The sequence below is a fragment of the Salmo trutta genome, chromosome 8, assembly GCF_901001165.1.
Source record: "Salmo trutta chromosome 8, fSalTru1.1, whole genome shotgun sequence".
In the NCBI taxonomy this organism is placed as follows: Eukaryota; Metazoa; Chordata; class Actinopteri; order Salmoniformes; family Salmonidae; genus Salmo; species Salmo trutta.
In genome coordinates this window covers 6,117,386-6,143,865 of record NC_042964.1, presented here as the reverse complement: position 1 = coordinate 6,143,865, position 26,480 = coordinate 6,117,386, and the positions used below count along the sequence as shown (strand labels likewise).

At 42.7% G+C, this 26,480-nt stretch overlaps 1 protein-coding gene across 4 annotated transcripts in view; it reads left to right on the top strand.

The window, feature by feature from the left end:
• LOC115198099 (protocadherin-7) overlaps window positions 1-16,311 on the top strand; it is a 167,967-nt gene extending 151,656 nt beyond the window's left edge. For 2 of the 4 annotated variants that reach the window (XM_029759781.1, XM_029759780.1), the window contains exon 3: window positions 11,612-16,311. In XM_029759781.1, the coding sequence (XP_029615641.1) occupies window positions 11,612-12,093 (482 nt within the window). In that variant the 3' untranslated portion in view covers window positions 12,094-16,311. Of the gene's footprint in view, window positions 1-9,973; window positions 9,993-11,611 lie in introns of all 4 variants that reach the window. The other 2 variants (XM_029759782.1, XM_029759785.1) reach the window with 2 other exon arrangements.
• The last annotated feature ends 10,169 nt before the right edge of the window (window positions 16,312-26,480 follow it).

Below are 26,480 nucleotides of genomic sequence, written 5' to 3'. Positions count from 1 at the left end.
CCAGTGTTTTGTAAGCCTCTCTGGTTGGTACACGTGGTTGAAATGAACTAGTGTTTGTACCCATCACATTTGAACTCTTCTGGGATGGAATTACATCTGTGAGATTCCCAAGGAAATGTGCATTTGACATCTTTTGAATCCCCATAATCAACTGGTTTCTGTGTGATGCAAATAATGAGAATCTTCTCTCTCTGTCTGTACAAGCACAGGGATGTAGATGTGTTTTTTTATTATTCCATTTGGTTAAAAGAGAGGCAAAGCAAAAGACTCAGGCAGGTTTGGGGGGGGGGGGGATTTCATTGAAATTATATTTTGACAAATAAGCATTTGATGGTGTAAAATAGGCCATTGTGTTGGCGGTCCTGGGAGTGTGTGATAAAGAACGACAGTTGAATTGGGCAATGAGACTTCCTTCTAAAACACTGGAGGAAGAGAATTTAGCGAATTAACAAACAACAACAACAAAAAAAAACACCATTTCACGACTCACAGTAAATGCTCAAGCCCTACCATTTTCTGCACACCCGCCGTCTCCCATTTCCCATTGAGATGTATTTAAATGTATTTGCAATGCTACTGTGCCTGTCTTGTTTCTTTCTGTGTATGCCTGGCATTGTGTCATGATAAAACACTGCATGCACTGGTAAATGTAGGATTGCTGTGGACTGTGAAGACAGAGCTTTGTGTTTGGATGAAAAATAAACTAGCTTTGTTTTATCAGTTCCCACCAGGGTAGCATCTACGCCATACCAGAACACTTCATCTCTAGGTTTGCCTTTTTTTTTTTAAAGTATTTTGTGTGCCACAACAAGGAGAATGTGATCAATTGTAAACAAAATATAAATGCAATATTATAATGTTGAGTTCAATCATACTTTAAAATAGCCTATGCTAATGGTACTGGCCTAGTGTCATTCTGCACAGTTTGTTGAGATATGCTGTGTACGTTTAGAGTGGTAGAGTTGCAGGAACATTAAGCTTGATTCATTTAGTTCACATTAATTCTATAGTGGGTAATATAGAACCATCTAGAGTAGTGTTTTGAGATAGTTCTAGTATTGTGGTTTCTACAGTAGTGTGTTGAGATAGTTGTTGTATTGTGGTTTCCCTTTGAAGCAGCTGGTAGCTAGGCTAGCGACATCATTCCACCCAGCAGACTATATGTGTCACTGTTTTCTGCTGTCTCCATCGTCCTGCTGTGGCTGCAGTAATGGATCGGCTCACACTTTCGCCCAGAGCCTCTAAGGACAGGCCTGGGAACGATCTCCCCTGCTTCCTGTCACTGTGGCAGGTGTAGGCCTACTCAATATATCCTGTCACTGTGGCAGGTGTAGACCTATTCAATATATCCTGTCACTGTGGCAGGTGTAGACCTATTCAATATATCCTGTCACTGTGGCAGGTATAGGCCTATTCAATATATCCTGTAACTGTGGCAGGTATAGGCCTATTCAATATATCCTGTCACTGTGGCAGGTATAGGCCTATTCAATATATCCTGTCACTGTGGCAGGTGTAGACCTATTCAATATATCCTGTAACTGTGGCAGGTATAGGCCTATTCAATATATCCTGTCACTGTGGCAGGTGTAGACCTATTCAATATATCCTGTCACTGTGGCAGGTGTAGGCCTATTCAATATATCCTGTCACTGTGGCAGGTGTAGGCCTATTCAATATATCCTGTCACTGTGGCAGGTGTAGACCTATTCAATATATCCTGTCACTGTGGCAGGTGTAGGCCTATTCAATATATCCTGTCACTGTGGCAGGTGTAGACCTATTCAATATATCCTGTCACTGTGGCAGGTATAGACCTATTCAATATATCCTGTCACTGTGGCAGGTGTAGGCCTATTCAATATATCCTGTCACTGTGGCAGGTGTAGGCCTATTCAATATATCCTGTCACTGTGGCAGGTGTAGACCTATTCAATATATCCTGTCACTGTGGCAGGTGTAGACCTATTCAATATATCCTGTCACTGTGGCAGGTGTAGGCCTATTCAATATATCCTGTCACTGTGGCAGGTGTAGACCTATTCAATATATCCTGTCACTGTGGCAGGTGTAGACCTATTCAATATATCCTGTCACTGTGGCAGGTGTAGACCTATTCAATATATCCTGTCACTGTGGCAGGTATAGGCCTATTCAATATATCCTGTCACTGTGGCAGGTGTAGACCTATTCAATATATCCTGTCACTGTGGCAGGTATAGGCCTATTCAATATATCCGTCTGTGGTGTAGGATATTATTTAGCTACTAATCCTAATGATGTGCTTAGTTAGCTTATGGCATCATTTTAATGATGTGTGTGTGTGTGTGTGTGTGTGTGTGTGTGTGTGTGTGTGTGTGTGTGTGTGTGTGTGTGTATGTGTGTGTGTGTGTGTGTGTGTGCTGGGCTTGTGGCTGAGAAACGAGAAATGAATTGAGGAGCATGAGGAGGAGGGTCACCGCTGAATTTATGGGGTCTCGTTTCCAACCTGCCTAGCTTACTGATTAGGTAGAGAACGAGAGAGAGAGAGAGAGAGAGAGAGAGAGAGAGAGAGAGAGAGAGAGAGAGAGAGAGAGAGAGAGAGAGTTGCCTGAGAAGTAGAGAGAGCCATATTTGGTAATTGGCTGTGAGATTGTCACTAGAATGAAATTATGCTAGTTAATCTCTCTTCAATGAATCACGTCTGGAGTAGTCTGTCAGTACACTCATTATACCAGATACTGTAATGCCAACGTGCTGAAAGAGAAAAATAAAATCGAGCAATATAGGCCTGACTGAAGCATTGCTGGAGCTAGTCTATTAGTTCCATGTATAGGCCTAAGACATGATCTAATAGACAATGGAAATGAGAAATACATGAGCTGTAAGTAGCTCATATAGAGTCATCATAGGGTTGCAGAATGCCTCAGTTGTCATTTTATAATATTCAGAAATCACAATCTATTTTCCATTTTTTGATTTAATATTGGGATTCAAAATGAGTATATAACCAATCAGGGTCATACAGCTGGTGGCCATCTTGGAATCCAATCAGTAGCCAATAGCTTTGTAGAATCCAGAGTGTCAATGTATGAGCTAGGGAGATATTTTTATTCTCCCCAATTTTGTGATATCCAGTTGGTAGTTACGATCGCTTCAACTCCCTAACGGGCTCAGGAGAGGCGAAGGTCAACAGGACCCACCAAGCCACGCTGCTTCTTAACACACTTCTCGCTTAACGCGGAAGCCAGCCGCACCAATGTGTCGGAGGAAACACCTTTTGACTGATGACCGAAGCTTGTAGGCGCCTGGCCCACCACAAGAAGTCGCTAGAGAGCAATGAGCCAAGGAAAGCCCCCCGGCCAAACCCTCCTCTAACTCGGACGGCGCTGGGCCAATTGTGCACCGCCCTATGGGGCTCCCGGTCACAGTCAGCTGTGACACAGACTGGGATCTAACACCAGGTTGTAGTGGTGGCTCAGCACTGTGATCTACTACCTTAGACTGCTTCTCCACTCGGGAGAAAGCTAGGATTTAAAGGTGATTTGTAGGACCGTACTGTCCTCGGTTCACACAGTGGCACTCCAACACCTCTGCCGACGTGCGTGGTGTGTGTTAATTAATACCAACAATTAATTATATTGCGAACATTACCCACCGCGTCTCATCTGCAAAAGGTCAGGACTCTCCAGGCCTCCCTTTCATTTTCTTCCCACAGATCTCTCTCTCTTTTTCATCCTTCCTTAATTGTCTGGAAACAGCTTAGCAGAGAAAGACAAATATCCCCTTTACCATGTGCTTATTTTTCTGTCTGTGTTCCCCGTCATTATTCAACACCTCCCTTTGACTTTCTTCACCTCTCTTTTTCCTCTCATTTTCTTCTCCTTCCTTCTTCCCTTGTTTCCTTCCTTCCTCCCTTCCGTCCGTCCGTCCGTCCTTTTTTCCTCCCTCCCTCCTTTCTCTTCAGCATGCCCATTTTTACACCACCTTTAGTCTGTGAATCAGATAGCACTAGTATTAGTTGTGTACTGTGTGAATCAGATAGCACTAGTATTAGTTGTGTAATGTGTGAATCAGATAGCACTAGTATTAGTTGTGTACTGTGTGAATCAGAAAGCTCTAGTATTAGTTGTGTACTGTGTGAATCAGAAAGCTCTAGTATTAGTTGTGTACTGTGTGAATCAGAAAGCTCTAGTATTAGTTGTGTACTATGTGAATCAGATAGCTCTAGTATTAGTTGTATACTGTGTGAATCAAATAGATCTAGTATTAGTTGTGTACTGTGTGAATCAGATAGCACTAGTATTAATTGTGTACTGTGTGAATCAGAAAGCTCTAGTATTAATTGTGTACTGTGTGAATCAGATAGCTCTAGTATTAGTTGTATACTGTGTGAATCAAATAGATCTAGTATTAGTTGTGTACTGTGTGAATCAGATAGCACTAGTATTAGTTGTGTACTGTGTGAATCAGATAGCACTAGTATTAGTTGTGTACTGTGTGAATCAGATAGCACTAGTATTAGTTGTGTACTGTGTGAATCAGATAGCTCTAGTATTAATTGTGTACTGTGTGAATCAGATAGCACTAGTAGAATCGTTTGATGGTGAGGCAAACTCTCAGCGGTGGGGTTATGCTGCAGGACCCTCCCAGTAAGACTGAGAGTCAGATCAGCCTGAGAGGCTGAAGATCACAGGCCGCTAATTAGTTCTCATACCCAGGCTGAGTTCCACCTAATTAAATGAAAGCTGTTAGTGGAGAGAAAGGGAGAATAGGACAGAGTGACTGCATAGTAAATGATAGTGCTCATTCTATTACCCTTTATTTGTTCTCTTCTGACACTATTCCTTCCAACTGTATCTGTGTCGCCTGTCTGTCTGTCTGTCTGTCTGTCTGTCTGTCTGTCTGTCTGTCTGTCTGTCTGTCTGTCTGTCTGTCTGTCTGTCTGTCTGTCTGTCTGTCTGTCTGTCTGTCTGTCTGTCTCTCTCTCTGTCTGTCTGTGTGTCTGTCTGTCTGTGTCTGTCTGTCTGTCTGTCTGTGTCTTACTCTGTCTGTCTGTCTGTCTGTCTGTCTGTCTGTCTGTCTGTCTGTCTGTCTGTCTGTCTGTCTGTCTGTCTGTCTGTCTATTTGTCTCTCTCTCTGCCTCTCTCTCTCTCTTTCTCTTCCTCTCCCCACCTATTTTTCACCTAAATGTGTTTTTGGTTTGCAGGATTAATCTTTCAACTGGGTGAAGTAGTCCATATGACACCCATCACTGTGCGCTTTTGTTGTCAAGCTTTGTCGGTGGTGACACTGTTTGTAGACGGATAAACAATTATCCTTGTTCTCAGCAATAATGGTTTTATTTGGGTAAATTTAAAGTATGTGAAAGGTCTTGCAGGCTTTAATGACATTTTAGGAGTGAGTGTTTTTAGACGCTTAACTAGGGGAATATGATGAGGGTTTTAGATTGAATTTTGTAGAAGAAAGACTGAAGACTGAAGAGACACAGTGAAAACACTGTGTCCATTGTATGGAGAGACCCCACCCACCCCCAGCCTGCAGTCTGCCTCCACGTCTCTCTCTCTCTCTCTCTCTCTCTTTCTCTCTCTCTCTCGTTCTTTCTCTTTTTCTCTATTTCTTCCTCTCTTGCTCTCGCTCTCACCGTCTCAAGCTCTCTCTCTCTCCACATCTCTTTCTCTCTTTCTTTCTTTCTGTCCCAGCCATACTGACCCCTATCTGCTGTCCAGCCATCCACAGTGTCCAGCTAGCTAACAGACAGAGCATCGAGGGCTAGTGCATCTGTGCTGCTCATTCACTCACTCCCACTCTCTCTCTCTCTGTCTCCGTTCATTCGCTCTTTGGCCCCACCGTTTTGGCCGAGGCTCCCAACTGGAAAACAGGGCAAAAGGGCAGGGCGCCTGAATCTGTTTCTGTAGCGCAAGCTCACTGGACGCCTGATAGACTGGACTGACTGCCTGGGGGATGGAGAGTTTTAGTTGAATCGACTGGCGTGGGGAATGGAGAGTCTGACTTGATGATGCGGTTGGAATGTTGATGTGAGAGAAGGAGACGCAGACATACACACTCATGTACAAACAGACGTGCTGTGTTGACATAAACACACACAAACTGATGTAAGCACACTCACTAATACACCCACACAAGCTCACAGGGGCACTCCCAATCGTCTAGACACACACACACACACACACACACACACACACACACACACACACACACACACACACACACACACACACACACACACACACACACACACACCATATATCCCTCAAATTCATACTCTGCAACATCTCAGTCGTCCACTGTAATACCCCATATCTAAACGCTATTCTGCCTTTGCAAATAAAGACTTTAACCATTGGCTGTTACAGACGTGCAGTAAAGTCCGGCTCAGTGCAGCTCTGCTCTCAGTAGTCCAGCTTTAAGATAGAAATATCTTCCCACCAGCGATGTAGCAGCAGGTAGCTTTCACGGTGGCAACATTGACTTTCATCCATGTGTAATTACCTCAAAGAAAGGAAGACATATTTTCCCTTCTCAGATCCGCCCCCACCTGTCCACCAGTCTATACCTTGCGAAGTGGAAGCTTCTTTTGAGTCCATTGAAAGGGACTGAGTGCTGGGTACATTATGTACAAACCCACTTGGCAGAAAGCCCCTTGTGTTAGAGTGACAGTGGTTAGCTGGCTGGGCCCTTGGCAAGCACAGCCACTGCTCTCTATTCCACTGTGGACTCCCCTGCCCTGGGGTAGAAACATTGCATCTGCCATTTTTTTATGGCGTTCTGGAGCTCTGAGGTTATGGCGATGCTTTGACCGTGGAAAGTGACCCAGATGTTTTGTTTTTATGGGAATAGGCGTCAGGACAAAGACCACCGTGCTCTTTATACACTTACTGAATGTTGTGTAGAGAAACGCTCTTCCTACTTCCTTCTTATAGACAGTTTTTCATGAATTGCGTAGACTTAAATTAGGACTGTTGTGTTGTACAATACAATTATTTTGTCCCTGTGCCCAACAATATGGCCTTCTTCCTGAGTAGGCTGTTACAATTTCTTCTCTCTAAAAGGCTGACTCATTTACTCTCATGCTGTAGCAACCTTACCCTTCCAATGACCTTTGTCTAAAAATAAATGTTCCCAATGTGATTATAAATAAAATGAAACCCCAACAGGGAAATGTTTTTCTTAAATAAAAAAGATAAACTTTAAATTAAAAATCCAATTAGACTTTTTTTTTGTAACTGGGAGGGCCACACCAAATATAGAGCTGCACACATCCTCGGCAGTCACTAATAAGAGAAAAGAAAAAGGTGAAATATAAAATCCTGTTTAAGAAATATTGAACACATTGTTTTAAGGGCTTTTTTGACGATTTTGGTTCCTTGACGACTAGTATGATTTAAGTGTTTTTAATACAGGCATGTCAATGGATAGTCCTGTCCCTAGGGGCTTTCAAAATGGTGGCGCGAGGACAGCGAGAAGGAAATGGTCCTTTACTACATAGAGGATCTCTCTCTCTCTCTCTCTCTCTCTCTCTCTCTCTCTCTCTCTCGCTCTGGCTTTGATCTTCTGGCCTAATTCATTATCACAGTGTGAAACCTCTTCATATTTAGCTGGGCTCCGGAGTCAATGGACCGTGCTGCTATTGAGCAATGAGCTTATCTCTGCTCTTACCAAAAACACTCTCTTTCTTCATGAAATATCCATATTTGTACTTTATTATATTACAGTATACAGTATACTAAATCATCCCATCTTGTACTTTTATCATAGTTGTTGTATTTTGAGTGATGCCAGTTAAATAAAAGCATGTTAGAAAGGGTTGTCACCACAACAGCAGTAATCTGACAGAGGCACTTTGTTTTTATTCAACCTTTATTTATCTAGACAAGTCTGTTATGAACAAATTCTTATTTACAATGACGGCCTACCGGGGAACAGTGGGTCAACTGCCTTGTTCAGGGACAGAACGACAGATTCTTTACCTTGTCAGCTCGGGGATTCGATCCAGCAACACTTTTGGGTACTGGCCCAACACTTTAACCACTAGACTACCTGCCGCCCCAACTTACCCCCCCCCCCCCCCCCCCCTCCCCCACATCAACAACAGATGTATATGTATGTGTGTCTTTCATAAGGTTTGGATTAAAAGGGGAAATCACATTTCAATTGGACCTTGTGTGCAATTGACCAATAGAGTCATCTTAATCTTAATCTCTTGATCTTTATTAGCACCTGATATTAGCGCACTAGCCATCTGTTTTCCCTGTGAGAAACATCACTGTAGATGGTATAATATAATACACTATTCCCTCTGAGATGACTGAGTACTGTAGCAATGCTCATGTAGAAGGCAGCCTAGCCCTGTGTGGAGGCCCACCTCTCTCACTCAAGGCAGTGGAGATGCTAGCTGCAGGTTAGACTGAGCAAGGCGAGAGGTCTCCCCCCCCCCCTTTCTCTCCGAGGTGCTGAGAGTATGATTGGGGGCGAATAGTCTGGTGATCAGATGAGCCCGGGGCAAATCCGGGAGAGCCGCTGTCGCAGTGCATTGTGGGTAGCAGCTCAAGACTCGAACCTTGATGGCTCAGTTGCAAGCCAGGCTGAGATGCAAGAGCCAATCAAGGTGATTCATCCAAGGAAAGGTGGCTCTTTGCTCAGACAGATATTTGATCTCTGATTGTATCTACTTGAATGCTCAACCATCAAGAGCCACTTTGGAGAGAAAAGGAGACGTCTCTTTCTTTATTTCTTTCTTCTTCTTTGCCTTCCTCCGTCCATTCTACATCTGTTACCATTTCCCTGTGATCAGTTCGCATGTTAACAATCAACTGCGGTTGCCATGACTTCATTCTCTTTGTTTCATGCATTTTTTGGACTGAAATTTATATTTTTTTCTGGGTCACAAACGCCATGAAAGATTCACCAAATCTCTTGAATATGTGTTCAAATATTGTCTAGGCTTACATATACTTATACCTTCTCACTGACTGCATATGGATTTGTAACGGCCCATGGCTACATAGATTTATTGAGGTGATTTGTAGTATTGGGCATGTATTTCTGTGGTGAATAGGCAAGGGACTCACAGAAACAGAACAGCGGAATGGCACTCATGATGCATTTGATTTAAGATGTAGCTTTGAAAATGTAAATGGATTGAGAAACATCCCAATCAACAGAACTGTATTGCTCTCATGCTCTCTCCCTCTCTATCTTTTGTCTATCTCTATTAGGGTTGCAAAGTTACTGGTAATTTACCAAAGTTACTGGAATCTTTAGTAGTTTTGTTAATTAACAGACAATCTATGTCAATCTATCATAACTTTGGTAGTTTATACTTGAATGACGTTTTTAAAAAGTATTCATATCTAGTATTATTTTTAGGATAATGTTTTACAGCTTTGTCGTTTGATTTTTTTATTTGAAAAACAAATTATATTTTTAATTACAGACACTTATAATCTGAAGTACCCAAAAAGGCCACTAGATGTGTTGTGATATATTTTGTATATTTAACTAGACAAGTCAGTGAAGAACACATTCTTATTTAGAATGACGGCCTACTGGGGAACAGTGGGTTAACTGGCCTTGTTCGAGGGCAGAATTACACATTTTTACCTTGTCAGCTCAGGGATTCGATCCAACAACCTTTCTGTAACTGTCCCAACTCTCGAACCACTAAGGTACCTGCAATCCTTGAAAGAAACAACAATTCTGGTAGTTTACTGGTAAACTTCAAAGTCTCCAGTAAGTTACCCTCCCTTTGCAACCCTAATCTCTATCCAGTCTTGTCCTAGAGCATGTTTTTCTCCAGTCCAAACTCAACATGTTTCCTCACATATCTTTGAGTAGTTTCATTGATACCTTGTTTTATATTGAATTGCAGTCTAATTCAATGCAGTGGAGAATTTCACATACCGTATATTATTTTCAAAATACCCACAATGCCAAGCACAACCAGTGATTCTATTCTATTCTTCTTTTACAGGAGATAAAGAGCATTAAAAGTAAGCCATGGTTAACATTTTCTAAAGCCAGGGCAGCATGCTTTCTAGCTTTGCACTTCACCTCTCCTGCTTGTACATACATCACATCTTTCTGGCCATTGGCAAACCCATCTAACATGGCATCTACACTGAGTGTACAAAACATTTTGCTCTTTTCATGACATCAACTGACCAGGTTGAAAGTTATGATCCCTTATTGATGTCACTTGTTAAATCCTCTTCAATCAGTGTAGATGAAGGGGAGGAGACAGGTTTAATGAAGGATTTTTTAGCCTTGAAACAATTGAGACATGGATTATGTATGTGTGCCATTCAGAGGGTGAATGGGCAAGAGAACAGATTTAAGTGCCTTTGAACGGGGTATGGTAGTAGGTTCCAGATACACCGGTTTGTGTCAAGAATAGTCAACCACCAAAGGACATCCAGCCAACTTGACACAACTGTGGGAAGCATTGGAGTCAACATGGACCAGCATCCCTGTGGAACGCTTTCAACACCTTGTAGAGTCCATACCCCGACAAATTGAGGCTATTCTGAGGGCAGAAACTCAATATTAGGAAAGTGTTCCTAAAAGTTTGGTAACCTCAGTGTATGTCATGCTGGCGCTGGCAACTTTGAACGTCTAGCTTTCAATTTATAGCTTTTAACTGAGTTTGTGCGGTATGTATGTTTTGACGCATAAGAGACATAGTTATCATAGACATCTAATCTATGAATTGATTGATCTGGGTTTTTTTGTGTAAAAAAAAAAATACTAAGTAACAATACTACAGTTATGGTGACCAGCTGCAGCAGCAGTTACGGTAGTAGTAACCCTATTGATGGTGCGTCTTGTACATTAGTTGCAGTGTTAGTTTTTAGTGTTGTATTTAATGCTTCTTTCAAATCAAATCACATGCACTGTAGTTATTCATAGCTTTCCTTTATCTGGCTGGTAATTGGTTAAGGTCCTTAGTAGAAGATTTTATAGGAGACCAGGTGATGGACTAGTAGACTACTTGGTTCAGACAGTTTCTACGTATGTCTCTAGAAAATACTTTGGCTTATATAGAGCTTGATATCACAGTCTCTCTCACCTCCTGACATACAGTACAGCAGTGTAAGTCTACTCACACATACAGAGTAGATAGCACGTCATTAGACAATGGTCGAGGAGCACAACACAACGCCACATTTTGAAGTTTGACATTATTTCAGCTACGGTTCACGTGACTTTTTTTTCAGTTTGAGGTGTTGTCGATGTTCGGTGCAGTGTTTATTTTTTTACGTGTATTTTTTTTGGTTTGTTTTGGTCATGTGGTATGTGTTCTGCATGAAAGCAAAATCAATTTTAGCAATTCAACCTGAATACATCTGTCAGTGATACAATTCCAATGCTAAAAAACATTAAGATGTGATGATAACACCATTTCTGAGAAAATGTACAGACTCACGCATCTAATGGAAGAAAAATAAACTTCCTGTTAACAAATTTCTTGCGACCACAACCCTCAACAAAGTGACAGGAATTGTTAGTGTGAAAGACTCAGCTTTTCTATTAATTATATATTAGTCCCGCTTTGGGGAAACAGAACACTTTCACTAATGAACCTTCTCTATTTTCCTTCTCTTCCCTCCAGACACCCGGACCTTGCCTGACGTAGCCATGACAGGCAAGTGCACCCGGGAATGCGACGAGTACGGCCACTCGGACTCCTGCTGGATGCCTGTGCGCACGTCGCCCGAGCGACGGCCCAAGACGACCACCACCCAACAACCAAAGCTTTCCACCTTCATGACCAGCGGCGGTAGCGGCAGCAACCCTCCCGAGCAGCAACAACAGCAGCATCCTGGCAGCCAGGAAGCCCTGGTCGCCATGGCCAACGGAGACCCCTCCTCTCACGTGATGCTGGGCAACGACCGCAACCGCAACTTGCTCAATAAGAAGATGGCCTCCTCCTCGTCCTCCTACGAAGCCTTCGGCTCGCCCAGCTTCAGCCCGCCGGGGGTCGAGGAGGGGGTGGTGGTGGGTCACCCCATCGAGGAGATCCCCCTGGCCCCCACCGGGGAATACAAACCCTCATCCTGTGGCACGCTCACCCGCCGGGAGGTCTACCTGTGAGGGGGGCGGTGGAGCTAGCGCCACGGTACGCATGGTTCTAACAACAAACAACAACAACTATAGTAGGCAACCACGACGACAACAACTGAAGACACTTTTTACTGTACCAGACCGACCTTAACTGAGCAGACTAGGTCCAAGGATAACCCTTCTCCAAGACAACAACAAACATGAAAAACAACAACGTGAAACAATGCTAAAATCAACGTGGATACAAAGATAATCCCTTTTTGAAATTCAGATTCTGACCTTATCTTGCAAGAGGAAGAGGAGGATGGGGCTATTGGTGGGACTTGAAGCGAGACATTGGATAACTGCTGCCGGCCGGCGAGTCGGGCCAATGGGAACATTACTGCTGCCTGATGATCACCACTGTACAATTACCAACTCATTTCCATAAAACATGCATGCATTATCTCTCCCTGATCCCACCACCTCCCAAAGACTGTACTGTACAAATGAGGACCTTCCTTTTTTCCCCTATCTTTTTCTATAACTTGAGTGTGACAATGAAACGTCTGACAGAGGACCGATGTCATGCCTTTTGGGGACTTAGTGACACTCCCACCCTGATGCAAATGTCATATACATTCAGTATAACGTCACGTGTCATGACCCCCCCCCCCCCCGTGCTACCCACTCTTGATCCCGTCATTTCAACAGCTTGTGATATAAAGTTGCGTTCCTCCAAAACACAACCAAACAACAACAGACTGTGAAAGCTACTAGCATGGCATCATAGATCATAACATTTGGGAAAGACTAAGCTTTAACTTTCTGTCCTGTGGATAAGACGGTGTGTATCGCCTCATTCGTGGCAGAATATCATTGGCAAATGGAGGAGTCAATACGGTTGGCAATGTCCTAACCATAGGATGCATGATGAATGTGTGATGAACTGATGTCCAAGTATGCTGATATACGAGTGTGCTCACTTTGTCTTTCTCATAGACACTAACACAAGTGTACATTGTACATATACATCGATTCAGACCCTTTGACCTTTAAAGCTCACTTGTCCCTCTACCTTTCTCTGTCTCTCTTTCTCTGTCTTTGGGTGGCCTGAGAGTTGAAGACTAAAACCGCCCTTCCAGATGTAAGTTTCTATCTAGAGCCAATCTGAACTGGCTGTCGTTCTTTGCTTGAATTGTGTAATATGTGTACGTGGTTGTGCATACTGTATCACCCCCGGAAAATATTGATTCCTATTCAGATGAAAGTTATAAAGCTGATTATGGTTTCTCTTGCCCACACAGACAAGCAGACACAAAGCAACACACAGCAAGCATGTCATGGTTACACTTTAGGTGAGTTAGTTGAGGGAAACGCTGGGCACGTAAAAGTAACAGAGTAGGTTGAGCCGGTCTAGAAAAGCTATGTGGTGAGGCTTTGCCGTGACATTTATTTTGTGTTAGCGTGTGTGCTAGATTGAACAGTACATGCCATATGGTACACGACACTGACACTGACACGACACACTATCTATCGTATAATAGTAAGCATAGTACACTCTAAGTCCATGTCCACCTTCCCATAAATGGAGATGTCACTAATGGCAGAAGTACATTTTCATATTGACACAGACAGACATCTTTTGAGCAAGAATGTAAGAATCTGCTCAATGAAGTACAATCAAAAATACCTACTGATGTACAGTCACAAAAAGGTGTGTGAAAATACAATGGTTTAACATTGTACCTTACAAGTTAGTATGAGCGAGAAACCAAAACATAGGGAATACAAACTGGCATATGGATTCATAATTTATCAGAGAGTAACTACAATAGCACATAGAAATAGCTTTCTGTAGTTATGTTGCTTTAAATACATACGTGTAAATGTATAGTGAGAGTATAGGTTGAATTGAGCAAGGGCACAACATGTAGGAGAACATCTGTTCTAGTTTGGACTGACACGTACAACCATGTGCACACACATAATATGAAGATATTGTGCCTCCTTACCCATCGCAAGTTGTGTTTTTCTGCCGGTACTGTAAGTAGGCACAAGGTCTTGCCGCCATAACTAAGAAAAATAATATCAGATGCAATGGAAACCCTTGTATATGTTAGCTAACCCTTTGGTTCAAAACAGCTGCTGTTTGGCAGTCCACCAATCTGTAGTCTGTAAGTACTACTTGTCGTTCGAAGAAGCGCTCCTATGCTTATAAACTGTATACATAAATATGTACTTTTTACTGCATGTTTAAAGGGAATTTACTTCACTTAATAAGGAGAAAAAAATGTCAAAGAAAAATGTACAAAAAAATTCCTTAACCTGTGAACATGGAGGTCCATCTTGTTGCTTGCTTTTGTTATACCTAACAGACATTAGCCATGTAGTACGATTAATAAGTATATCAGTTTGAGGAGGAAGAAATGTATGTTTATTTAGCATATTTCTTTCATGTTCCATCATATTTTGTTGATTGTTGGTTTGTTTTGTTCCTTTCAGACACCTTTTCACAGCATTCTCAAATTCCATTGAACAGTAAACCCTACAGTAAACCCTACAGTAAACCCTACAGTAAACCCTACAGTGATAACATAAATTCAGTTGAGGTAGTGCTACCCTATCCTGCACCATCATCTGGAAAAGTCTGACGTACGTAATACAGTGAGACGATTCGCAACTTTCTACCGGCATGGCATTTCTGGTTCATTTCTCCCTCTTTTTTTTGGTATTTGATATACAATAACAATCAGAACCTTGGAAATGATCATCATTATGTATTTTATTAGTTTTTTTCTCTTTTTCTCTTTTCTGGTGCAACTTTGTATATTTAGAGTGCTTCTGTAAAAAAAAGAAAAATGTAAAAAAAAAAAAAAAAACTGTAGAGTGAATGCAAAATATGCAATTGTGCCTTTTTATACCGATTGGTATGATTCAATGTTGGTTTGGAATGGTACAAAACCAATTATGCTGACATGCTTTCTAAAAGTAGTGGGGATGATATTATAGTCCAATTTTAAATACCTCCTGAGGAACAATCCAGTTACTTTCTGTCTTCTCGGGATGTGACCAGTCAAATGTTTGTAAGCCTGTTGACACAGTGTGGTACAATGATGTGGAGTGGCTATTGGATGGGTCTCAACGTGGAACGTTCAAGGTATTAATATCCATTCCTAGCATAGTGTACTTTCATAACCAAATTACTACTTTTTGTACTGCTTAATACTAGTAATAATGATGACGTAATGGAAAAATGAAATATCCTATTGCTACGGTGTTCTGCTGATGTACATGTTCAGTGCGACAACCTTATGTGCATGCAACAACTCTCCTGGATTGAACACATTGAGTGTAGTAGAAGAAACGCTTGGAGACATTTGACAGTTCAGGACGCGAGGAAGCCGATAAATGCTAAATGCAGAGGTTGGAAAAGTGAGGAGTAAAAAACAAAAAAAAATAAAAAATGCTGCAAGGTCGAGATGCTGACAGAATGCACACCTCAGGACATAAAGCAACCCCCAAAACACATTTACAACACATGCATTACCAAAAAAAAAACTCAACACATACACAAATTCGACAAAGCATGGTGCGTTACAACACTGGAAACATGAAAGAAGTTCTGTAGTGGGTTCTCATTGTGTTATACTTTCAGTGAACATAAAGGAAATTGCATGTCTGTGTTTCTAGAAAGACTGAGAAAGTTCTATATAGAGAGGTAAGTGTTAAAATAAGCTTTTTTGATTGTCAAAAAAATGCAACTCTTTACTCAAACATTCAATAGGCTACTTGTGCTTACTTCTAAATGTACAATATTATCTGATAGAAAAGAAACAGGCACAATATCAAATGGTTCCTTCCTTGACCTGGTAATCCACAGATGAGTCAAGTTTGGTTTTTAGAAGAAAAACAGAATAAAATGTATCATATTTTTGCTACCTGAGGTGTATGTTTAGTCAGATCTCTCTCCTATTCGTTGTTGAGCATTCACAGTCTGTGATGAGATTTGTAATATTAACTATAAACTATTTGTCCTGCGACTTGGATGTTGATATAGAAATTGAGTAAACAGTTTATCATTGTTTAATTAAGTATGAGTCACTATGCACGCAGCTTAGCTGAACATGGCAAAATGTATTGAACGCAAGTCAACTTCTATTTATGAAATATTTTACATAATTTAATTTGCTTTTGTACAGGTTTCTGTAAATACATTGCTTGTAATTTTTGTCTCTGCAGAAATTAAAATATAACATGGTAAAACTATATTGTACTAACTCCTTTATTGATTTGAATTAGTTGTACGCTACGTTTTTATACGGCTGGGAATTGCCAGTGACCTCACAATACGATATTATCACATTACGTAAAGTGGATACGATATGTATTGCGATTCTCACTATTCTCTCATTCTATATGTTTTGCGACTCGATACTGTGATTTTATTGCGATTTGATGTTCCGAACATATTGCTCACCATACGTCTGCTGCAGAGGGACAAGAGAGAGCCATGAGAAAACAAATTTGATCAGTCATGGAAATAAAAGTTCTGAAAACAAATTGGCTCCCTAGATGGAGAAAAGCTAGGAAGTTTTGCTGTGGAGTTTTGGGGCAGGTACAGCTAACTAGCACTAATATTATATTGTGATATTGTTAAAACGACATGGTATATCAGCAAAAATAATATCCCGATATGTACTGTAGCGATTTTCCCCCTTCACTATGTTTTCACACAAGCCGTTAGTCAACCACTAAATATATTGACATTTATATTATTATCAATGATTTTCTTTCTTCTCCAAAACCCCACAGTAGAATACCACTGCTTCTTGCAACACATACTGTACCTGACCACCACTACACTAGTGTCCTGTTACACCATCTCCACCACTATACTAGTGTCCTGTTACCCCCATCTCCACCACTATACTAGTGTCCTGTTACCCCCATCACCACCACTACACTAGTGTCCTGTTCCCCCATCACCACCACTACACTAGTGTCATGTTACACCATCTCCACCACTATACTAGTGTCCTGTTACCCCCATCACCACCACTATACTAGTGTCCTGTTACACCATCACCACCACTATACTAGTGTCTTCTTACCCCATCACCACCACTATACTAGTGTCCTGTTACACCATCACCACCACTATACTAGTGCCCTGTTACCCCCATCACCACCACTATACTAGTGTCCTGTTACCCCCATCACCACCACTATACTAGTGTCCTGTAACCCCATCACCACCACTATACTAGTGCCCTGTTACCCCATCACCACCACTATACTAGTGTCCTGTTACCCCCATCACCACCACTATACTAGTGCCCTGTTACCCCATCACCACCACTATACTAGTGTCCTGTTACCCCCATCACCACCACTATACTAGTGCCCTGTTACCCCCATCACCACCACTATACTAGTCTCCTGTTACACCATCACCACCACTATACTAGTGTCCTGTTACCCCCATCACCACCACTATACTAGTGTCCTGTTACACCATCACCACCACTATACTAGTGTCTTGTTACCCCATCACCACCACTATACTAATGTCCTGTTACCCTCATCACCACCACTATACTAATGTCCTGTTACCCCCATCACCACCACTATACTAGTGTCCTGTTACACCATCACCACCACTATACTAGTGTCCTGTTACCCCCATCACCACCACTATACTAGTGTCCTGTTACCCCATCACCACCACTATACTAGTGTCCTGTTACCCCATCACCACCACTATACTAGTGTCCTGTTACCCCCATCACCACCACTATACTAGTGTCCTGTTATCCCATCACCACCACTATACTAGTGTCCTGTTATCCCATTAAAAATAAATATCGGAGCAAAATATCCTCAAGGGAAAAATGTAATGTTATAGTGGAGTTAAACACTGACCTTTTTTCACCCATGGCAGCTGTGTGTGTGTGTGTGTGTGTGTGTGTGTGTGTGTGTGTGTGTGTGTGTGTGTGTGTGTGTGTGTGTGTGTGTGTGTGTGTGTGTGTGTGTGTGTGTGTGTGTGTGTGTGTGTGTGTGTGTGTGTGTGTGTGTGTGTGTGTGTATGTGTGTGTGTGTATGTGTGGTGTCTTGTACAGGCTGCTAGTGCTATCTTTCCCATACGTCTAGGTGATGTATGAGGCGATTACAGGCCAGGTAATTAGGGATCCACTCTCATCCCCTACGCTCTGATTAGCACAGCCAACCCACCAAACCCCAGCACCACTAATGGTGTCTTAATAGAACACTACAATGCATTGTAAAATTACATATCCAAAGTGAAATCATTTTCAAAAACTTTTTCTCTCTCAACTCCCACAGGGATCTTGCACACATACCCCATCACCACCAGTGGTGTGATAAAAATAAAAAAACTGTTATGTTCAGGGGTTTTTATGATCCGTGTGATTACTCATAGATAGTAATAGTTTTTCTCTGCGTTGTTATGTGTACATCTTCACCCTTTTCTGATCATTATTTGTCTGTCTAGATTTAATTGAAATCTCTTTTCAAATAATATTATTTCCCAAAATGTTGTGCTTGTGCTCATATGAATATAGGCCAATTTTTGGTTTAAATTATGTTGAAATGCTAATTACATTTGTTATACTCGCTGTGTGAAGCATTAGAATTGCCTGACATGGAATAATCAGCTGGAAAATATAAATGTTCTATCCTGGGAATGGGAAATTAAGACAAATTAGAATGAATATGAAAGGTAATTAATGTTGAGGCAATTCATTTCAATGCATTGTTGTGGAAGATTTTTCTATGAATTAAACAGGGATTTGAATGTTAACAAAGTCATGCATAATGTACAGAGGTATAGTTTGCATTTATGGATCACCCCCCCCCCCCAAAAAAAAACAATCCCAGAAAACTAAATGTTCATCACATACAGTCTGTCAACGCCTAAAAGCAGGGAGCACTGAAATCCTGTGGTGTAAACAAACTATTCTCTATTTTTTTGCCATATTTTTTTCAAAATAAGATTTCATAACTGTTGATTGTTTCCCTGGTGATCAATTAGGGAGGGAGATGGTGGCCTTGGAAGGCAATTTGGTCTTCAAAAAAGAGACGAGAGAGAGACAGAGAGAGAGATCAAAACAAAGAGAGCCAAAGCCAGAATACGTAAGCTAATTGATGACATCATTGATCTCACAGTGCAAACTAGGACGTTCAGAAATTAATTTCACTCACATTCAAATCCAATGGAGCAGACTAATGACCCAGAATCTTACCAGAAAAATCAATTCAACCATAAAGCGGATAGGACTTGCAAGATAATATCCCCTAAATGTTTTTGTCTTTACATTTTTCTGGTAAGGTCATAAATATAATGATATGGTGTATATACATATATACACACACACTGTATATATACCTTCCTAATATTAAGTCCCCTCCACCAGGCACCTACTACCATTCCCTGTTCAAAGGCACTTCAATATTTTGTTACGCCCATTCACCGTCTGAATGGCACACACACACACACAATCCATGTATCAATTATCTCAAGGCTTAAAAGTTGTTATTTAACCTGTCGACTCCCCTTCATCTACACTGATTGAAGTGGATTTAACAAGTGACATCAATAAGGGATCCTAGCTTTTACCTGGATTCACCTGGTCAGTCGATGTCATGGAAAGAGCATGTGTTCCTAATGTTTTGTTTAACAACTTCGGAAAGTATTCAGACCCCTAGACTTTTTCCACATTTTGTTATGTTACCGCTTTATTCTAAAATTGATTAAAACATTTTTTTTCATCAATCTACACACAATATCCCATAATGACAAAGCAAAAACATATTTTTTGACATTTTTGCTAATTTATTAAAAACAAAAAATATAAATATCAAATATACATTAGTATTCAGACTCTTTACTCAGTACTTTGTTGCAGCACCTTTGGCAGCAATTACAACCTTGAGTCTTCTTGGGTATGATGCTACAAACTTGGCACACCTGTATTTGGGGAGTTACTCCCATTCTTCTCTACAGAACTTCTCAAGCTCTGTCAGGTTGGATGGGGAGCATTGCTGCACAGCTATTTTCAGGTCTCTCCAGAGATGTTTGATCAAGTTCAAGTTTAAGTCCGGGCTCTGGATGGGCCACTCAAGGATATACAGAGACTTGTCCCGAAGCCATTCCTGCATTGTCTTGGCTGTGTGTTTAGGGTCATTGTCCTGTCGAAAGGTGAACCTTCACCCCAGTCTGAGGTCCTGAATCAGGTTTTCATCAAGGATCTCTCTGTACTTTGCTCCATTCATCTTTGCCTCGATTCTGACTAGTCTCCCAATACCTGCCGCTGAAAAACATCCCCACAGAATGATGCTGCCACCACCATGCTTCACCGTAGGGATGGTGCCATGTTTCCTCCAGACGTGACACTTGGCATTCAGGCCAAAGAGTTGAATCTTAGTTTAATCAGACCAGAGAATCTTGTTTCTCATGGTCTGAGAGTCTTTAGGTGCCTTTTAGCAAACTCCAAGAGGGCTGTCATGTGCCTTTTACTGAGGAGTGGCTTCTGTCTGGCCACTACCATAAGGCCTGATTGGTGGAGTGCTGCAGAGATGGTTATCCTTCTGGAAGTTTCTCCCATCTCCACAGAGGAACGGGCAGCCAGGACGAATAAGAGTCTTGGTGAGTCCAAACTTCTTCCATTTAAGAATGATGGAGGCCACTGTGTTCTTGGAGACCTTCAATGCTGCAGAAATGTTTTGGTAGCCTTCCCCAGATCTGTGCCTCGACACAATCCTGTCTCGGAGATCTACGGACAATTCCTTCAAACTCATTGCTTGGTTTTTGCTCTGTCAACTGTGGGACCTTATATAGACAGGTGTGTGCATTTCCATATCAAGTCCAATCATTTAAATTTACCACAGGTGGACTCCAATCACTTTGTAGAAACATCTCAAGGATGATCAATGGAAACAGGATGCACCTGAGCTAAATTTTGAGTCTCATAGCAAAGGGTTACGAATACTTATGTAAATGTGCAAAAAATTCTAAAAACCTGTTTTTGCCTTGTCATTATAGGGTATTGTGATGTCATTATGGGGTATTGTGATGTCATTATGGGTATTGTGATGTCATTATGGGGTATTGTGATGTCATTATGGGGTATTGTGATGTCATTATGGGGTATTGTGTATAGATTGCTGAGTACTTTAAAAAAAATAGAATAAGGCTGTAACGTAACAAAATGGGAAAAAGTCAAGTGGTCTGAATACTTACCGTAGGCACTGTATGCCATGTATCAGACACTTTAAAAAGCGATTTACAGTCATGCGTGCATACATTTTACATAATCAAACCGACTACCCTGGCATTACAAGCGCCTTGCTCTACCAACTGAGCTACAAAGGACCACAAGGAGGAGATGGTATCCATGGTGTCACGCATGTGTGTAGAAATGGACCAAGGCGCAGCGTGAGTATCGTTCCACATCTTTATTATATTGTGAAACTTAGCCAAACAATAAACTATAACCAAAGCACAAATCATGACAACAGCGGTGCAACATGCACTAACTCCCACAAACACAGGTGGGGATTAACAACTACTTAAATATGATCCCAAATTAGAGACAAAGATGAGCAGCATGCCTCTAGTTGGGAATCATACAAAAAACCCAACATAGAAAAAAGAAACAAGAACACAACATAGAAAAAAGAAACTAGAGCACAACATAGAAAAATAAACTAGATAAACCCCCCAGTCACGCCCTGACCTACTCTACCATAGAAAATAAGAGCACTCTATAGTCAGGACGTGGCACATGGAGTAACAGTTAGTGCTTTGTTAAATACATATTTATTTCACATTTATTTTATCGATGCACTGAGAGATTGAGAGCAAACTATTATGTGTTCTGGAATGAACAAATAAACAACATCATAAGAAAACTCCTGCAATAACTTTGATTTAATTGTGATCATATAAATTCTATCAGGGTTTATTTCACTGGCTATCACACCCCGAGGATGATGTCATTATGGCTTCACAGCGAGGACAGACAAACTGTAATGCACTCAAGGGGCAAGTCAAACTCACACTCACCAAATACACGTCACTCACTGAAAAAAAGTTTTCTTTGAATCTGAGAAATGTTTCTACACTTACATTCTCAATGGATTTGTGTGTGTGTGTGTGTGTGTATGTGTGTGTGTGTGTGTGTGTGTGTGTGTGTGTATGTGTGCGCGCGTGTGTGTGCGCGTACGGCTGTGTGCGTACGTGTGTTGTGCATTCCTGACACGCTTTTTATCTAATGAAAAGGCCAATCCCACCCATCAATCATTTTGCACTTGATCCTATCCGACTACGGACAGCTCTCAGTTGCAAAATGGAGCGGCGGAAAGGGCAGGGGTCAGGTATGACAGTTGTGAGAGATGACGGTCCGGGATGAAGATGACCTGATCACCTAAGGTCACACAGAGGTCACTGATCACATGATCACTGATGACATCTCTCCCACTGGCCCATCCGTTAGCTCAATCAGCCACCATGGTGGAAAGAGGGATTGAGGGAGGGAGTTCTCATTACAGGGAAGGAGGGAGGGAGTTGTCATTACAGGGGAGGAGGGAGGGAGTTGTCATTACAGAGGAGGAGGGAGGTAGTTGTCATTACAGGGGAGGAGGGAGGGAGTTGTCATTACAGGGGAGGAGGGAGGGAGTTGTCATTACAGGGGAGAAGGGAGGGGGTTTTCATTACAGGGGAGAAGGGAGGGAGTTGTCATTACAGGGGAGGAGGGAGGGAGTTGTCATTACAGGGGAGGAGGGAGGGAGTTGTCATTACAGGGGAGGAGGGAGGGAGTTGTCATTACAGGGGAGGAGGGAGGGAGGTCTCATTACAGGGGAGGAGGGAGGGAGTTGTCATTACAGGGGAGGAGGGAGGGAGTTGTCATTACAGGTTGAGGAGGGAGGGAGTTGTCATTACAGGGGAGGAGGGAGGGAGTTGTCATTACAGGGGAGGAGGGAGGGAGTTGTCATTACAGGGGAAGAGGGAGGGAGTTCTCATTACAGGGGAGGAGGGAGGGGGTTTTCATTACAGGGGAGGAGGGAGGGAGTTGTCATTACAGGGGAGGAGAGAGGGAGTTGTCATTACAGGGGAGGATGGAGGGGGTTTTCATTACAGGGGAGGAGGGAGGGGGTTTTCATTACAGGGGAGGAGGGAGGGAGTTGTCATTACAAGGGAGGAGGGAGGGAGTTGTCATTACAGGGGAGGAGGGAGGGAGTTGTCATTACAGGGGAGGAGGGAGGGAGTTCTCATTACAGGGGAGGAGGGAGGGGGTTTTCATTACAGGGGAGGAGGGAGGGAGTTGTCATTACAGGGGAGGAGAGAGGGAGTTGTCATTACAGGGGAGGATGGAGGGGGTTTTCATTACAGGGTGGAGGGAGGGGGTTTTCATTACAGGGGAGGAGGGAGGGAGTTGTCATTACAGGGGAGGAGGGAGGGAGTTGTCATTACAGGGGAGGAGGGAGGAAGTTCTCATTACAGGGGAGGAGGGAGGGAGTTGTCATTACAGGGGAGGTGGGAGGGAGTTCTCATTACAGGGGAGGAGGGAGGGAGTTCTCATTACAGGGGAGGAGGGAGGGGGTTTTCATTACAGGGGAGGAGGGAGGGCGTTGTCATTACAGGGGAGGAGGGAGGGAGTTCTCATTACAGGGGAGGAGGGAGGGAGTTCTCATTACAGGGGAGGAGGGAGGGAGTTGTCATTACATGGGAGGAGGGAGGGAGTTGTCATTACAGGGGAGGAGGGAGGGAGTTGTCATTACAGGGGAGGAGGGAGGGAGTTCTCATTACAGAGGAGGAGGGAGGGAGTTGTCATTACATGGGAGGAGGGAGGGTGTTGTCATTACAGGGGAGAAGGGAGGGAGTTCTCATTACAGGGGAGGAGGGAGGGAGTTGTCATTACAGGGGAGGTGGGAGGGAGTTCTCATTACAGGGGAGGAGGGAGGGAGTTCTCATTACAGGGGAGGAGGGAGGGAGTTCTCATTACAGGGGAGGAGGGAGGGAGTTCTCATTACAGGGGAGGAGAGAGGGAGTTCTCATTACAGTGGAGGAGAGAGGGAGTTGTCATTACAGGGGAGAAGGGAGGGGGTTTTCATTACAGAGGAGGAGGGAGGGAGTTGTCATTACATGGGAGGAGGGAGGGCGTTGTCATTACAGGGGAGAAGGGAGGGAGTTCTCATTACAGGGGAGGAGGGAGGGAGTTGTCATTACAGGGGAGGTGGGAGGGAGTTCTCATTACAGGGGAGGAGGGAGGGAGTTCTCATTACAGGGGAGGAGGGAGGGAGTTCTCATTACAGGGGAGGAGGGAGGGAGTTCTTATTACAGGGGAGGAGAGAGGGAGTTCTCATTACAGTGGAGGAGAGAGGGAGTTTTCATTACAGGGGAGAAGGGAGGGGGTTTTCATTACAGGGGAGAAGGGAGGGAGTTCTCATTACAGGGCAGGAGGGAGGGAGTTGTCATTACAGGGGAGGAGGGAGTGAGTTCTCATTACAAGGGAGGAGGGAGGCAGTTGTCATTACATGGGAGGAGGGAGGGAGTTCTCATTACAGGGGAGGAGGGAGGGGGTTTTCATTATAAGGGAGGAGGGAGGGAGTTGTCATTACAGGGGAGGAGGGAGGGAGTTCTCATTACAGGGGAGGATGGAGGGACTTGTCATTACAGGGGAGGTGGGAGGGAGTTCTCATTACAGGGGAGGAGGGAGGGAGTTCTCATTACAGGGAGATGGGAGGGAGTTCTCATTACAGGGGAGGTGGGAGGGAGTTGTCATTACAGGGGAGGAGGGAGGGAGTTGTCATTACAGGGGAGGAGGGAGGGATACAGGCCCCATTAGGCAGACGATCACAACCACCTCCATCCCAGGCCCAGAGCAATTTCAACCCCAGGAGATGAAGCCTCTATTAACATTGTCCATGCTGTTATGAACAAATAGCCCACAGTGTGCCATAGAGACAGACAGGTAAAGAGGAGCACCTGGTTGTCGACTAAATCACATATGGTGAAGAATGGGGCCAAATCACAATTGGAGTATTCGCCAGGTTGATGCCCACTGCCGAGGTGAACGCTAGACTAGCCAGATTGCTCAAGATTGACTTTGAAAGTGGACGTCTGTCCATGTCCTGAGGATTTTGGGAAAATGCCTTCAAAACCGGCCACTAGGGGCAACAGAGAATTCTATTACCATCAAGTGGGCTTGGGTTTTGCTGACAGGCGTGATGGATTGGCATCATCTCATGACTCTGGATCCGACGGTTGTGTTTTCAAAACCGTGCTGTTAAACACTTAACCATTTGTAATGAATGCCAAAACTTAATCTTTTAACCCTATTCAAAACTTCAAAATCTGAGGTTTGGAGAAACGTGGACAAATTAAGACAAATTGGTACAATCTTGAGATCTTGTTGTGCTAGACATGCGGTGCCTGATTACCGGCTGTAAATATGTGGTCCATGCAAAAGGTTCCACCGTCCTGAGGAATATTGGTCTTACTAGCCCCGTTTACACCTGGTGCTAAAATGGGTTCTTTGTTCTGATCTTGTCCATATTCTGATCTTGCCTCCATTTCCAGAAATGTGTCTTCGCAAGGGTTTAAAATGCATCTGTTTTCTGTCCACTGTGTTCGCATTGTAACCAGTTTTCTGGTCCCTTCCTTTATGCAAATTATTCCACAGTTATTCATTCAAAATATGTGTTTTAAAAAAATTATAAAACACATATTGAAGTGCCACCTGTTGATTTTAGAGGGTGGAATAATGATGAATAATGATGAAATGTTTTCTCTGTTCAGATCTGTCGACACTTGTAAGATATCCAGACACAATGTGTCTGACTACCTCTAGAGGTGGGAAGAATGATCTGATCACAATCAGATCACAACGTGTCTTTTGATTGTCTACACCTGTCCCAAAAATGTAGGCACAATCAGAATGTGGATGAAGGACAAAGGATTCCAACTTGGTCTCAGAGAATTTTATTTTATTCTGTACGTATATTTGAGACACTATATTTAGTATGATATGTTTCGGTATGCATACATTTTTCTGTCATCACCCATTGCGCATCCTAACACCCTAAGCATCTTACCACTAGAAAAGTTAACAATTCGGCAGCCCAAGTGCCGACATTCCAGGCTGAGCAGTAAGTTTCACACATCCTCATGTGCTACACATTGCAAAGGGATTACACGGCGAGAGGTAATGCTGAGATGTGTACTTTCACAGTATGACTCACCACCCTGGTATCAACCTCGTTCTGTCCGACACAGACGGGACATTAATCATTCTAGAAAGCGTAGAGAAGCATTTTACAGTACATTATTAGAAGTCTTTATCCTAATGGTATGAATGAGGAATTCATTATTAAGGATTCCCTCAGGAAAGCTACATTATATTTTGTATTATCAT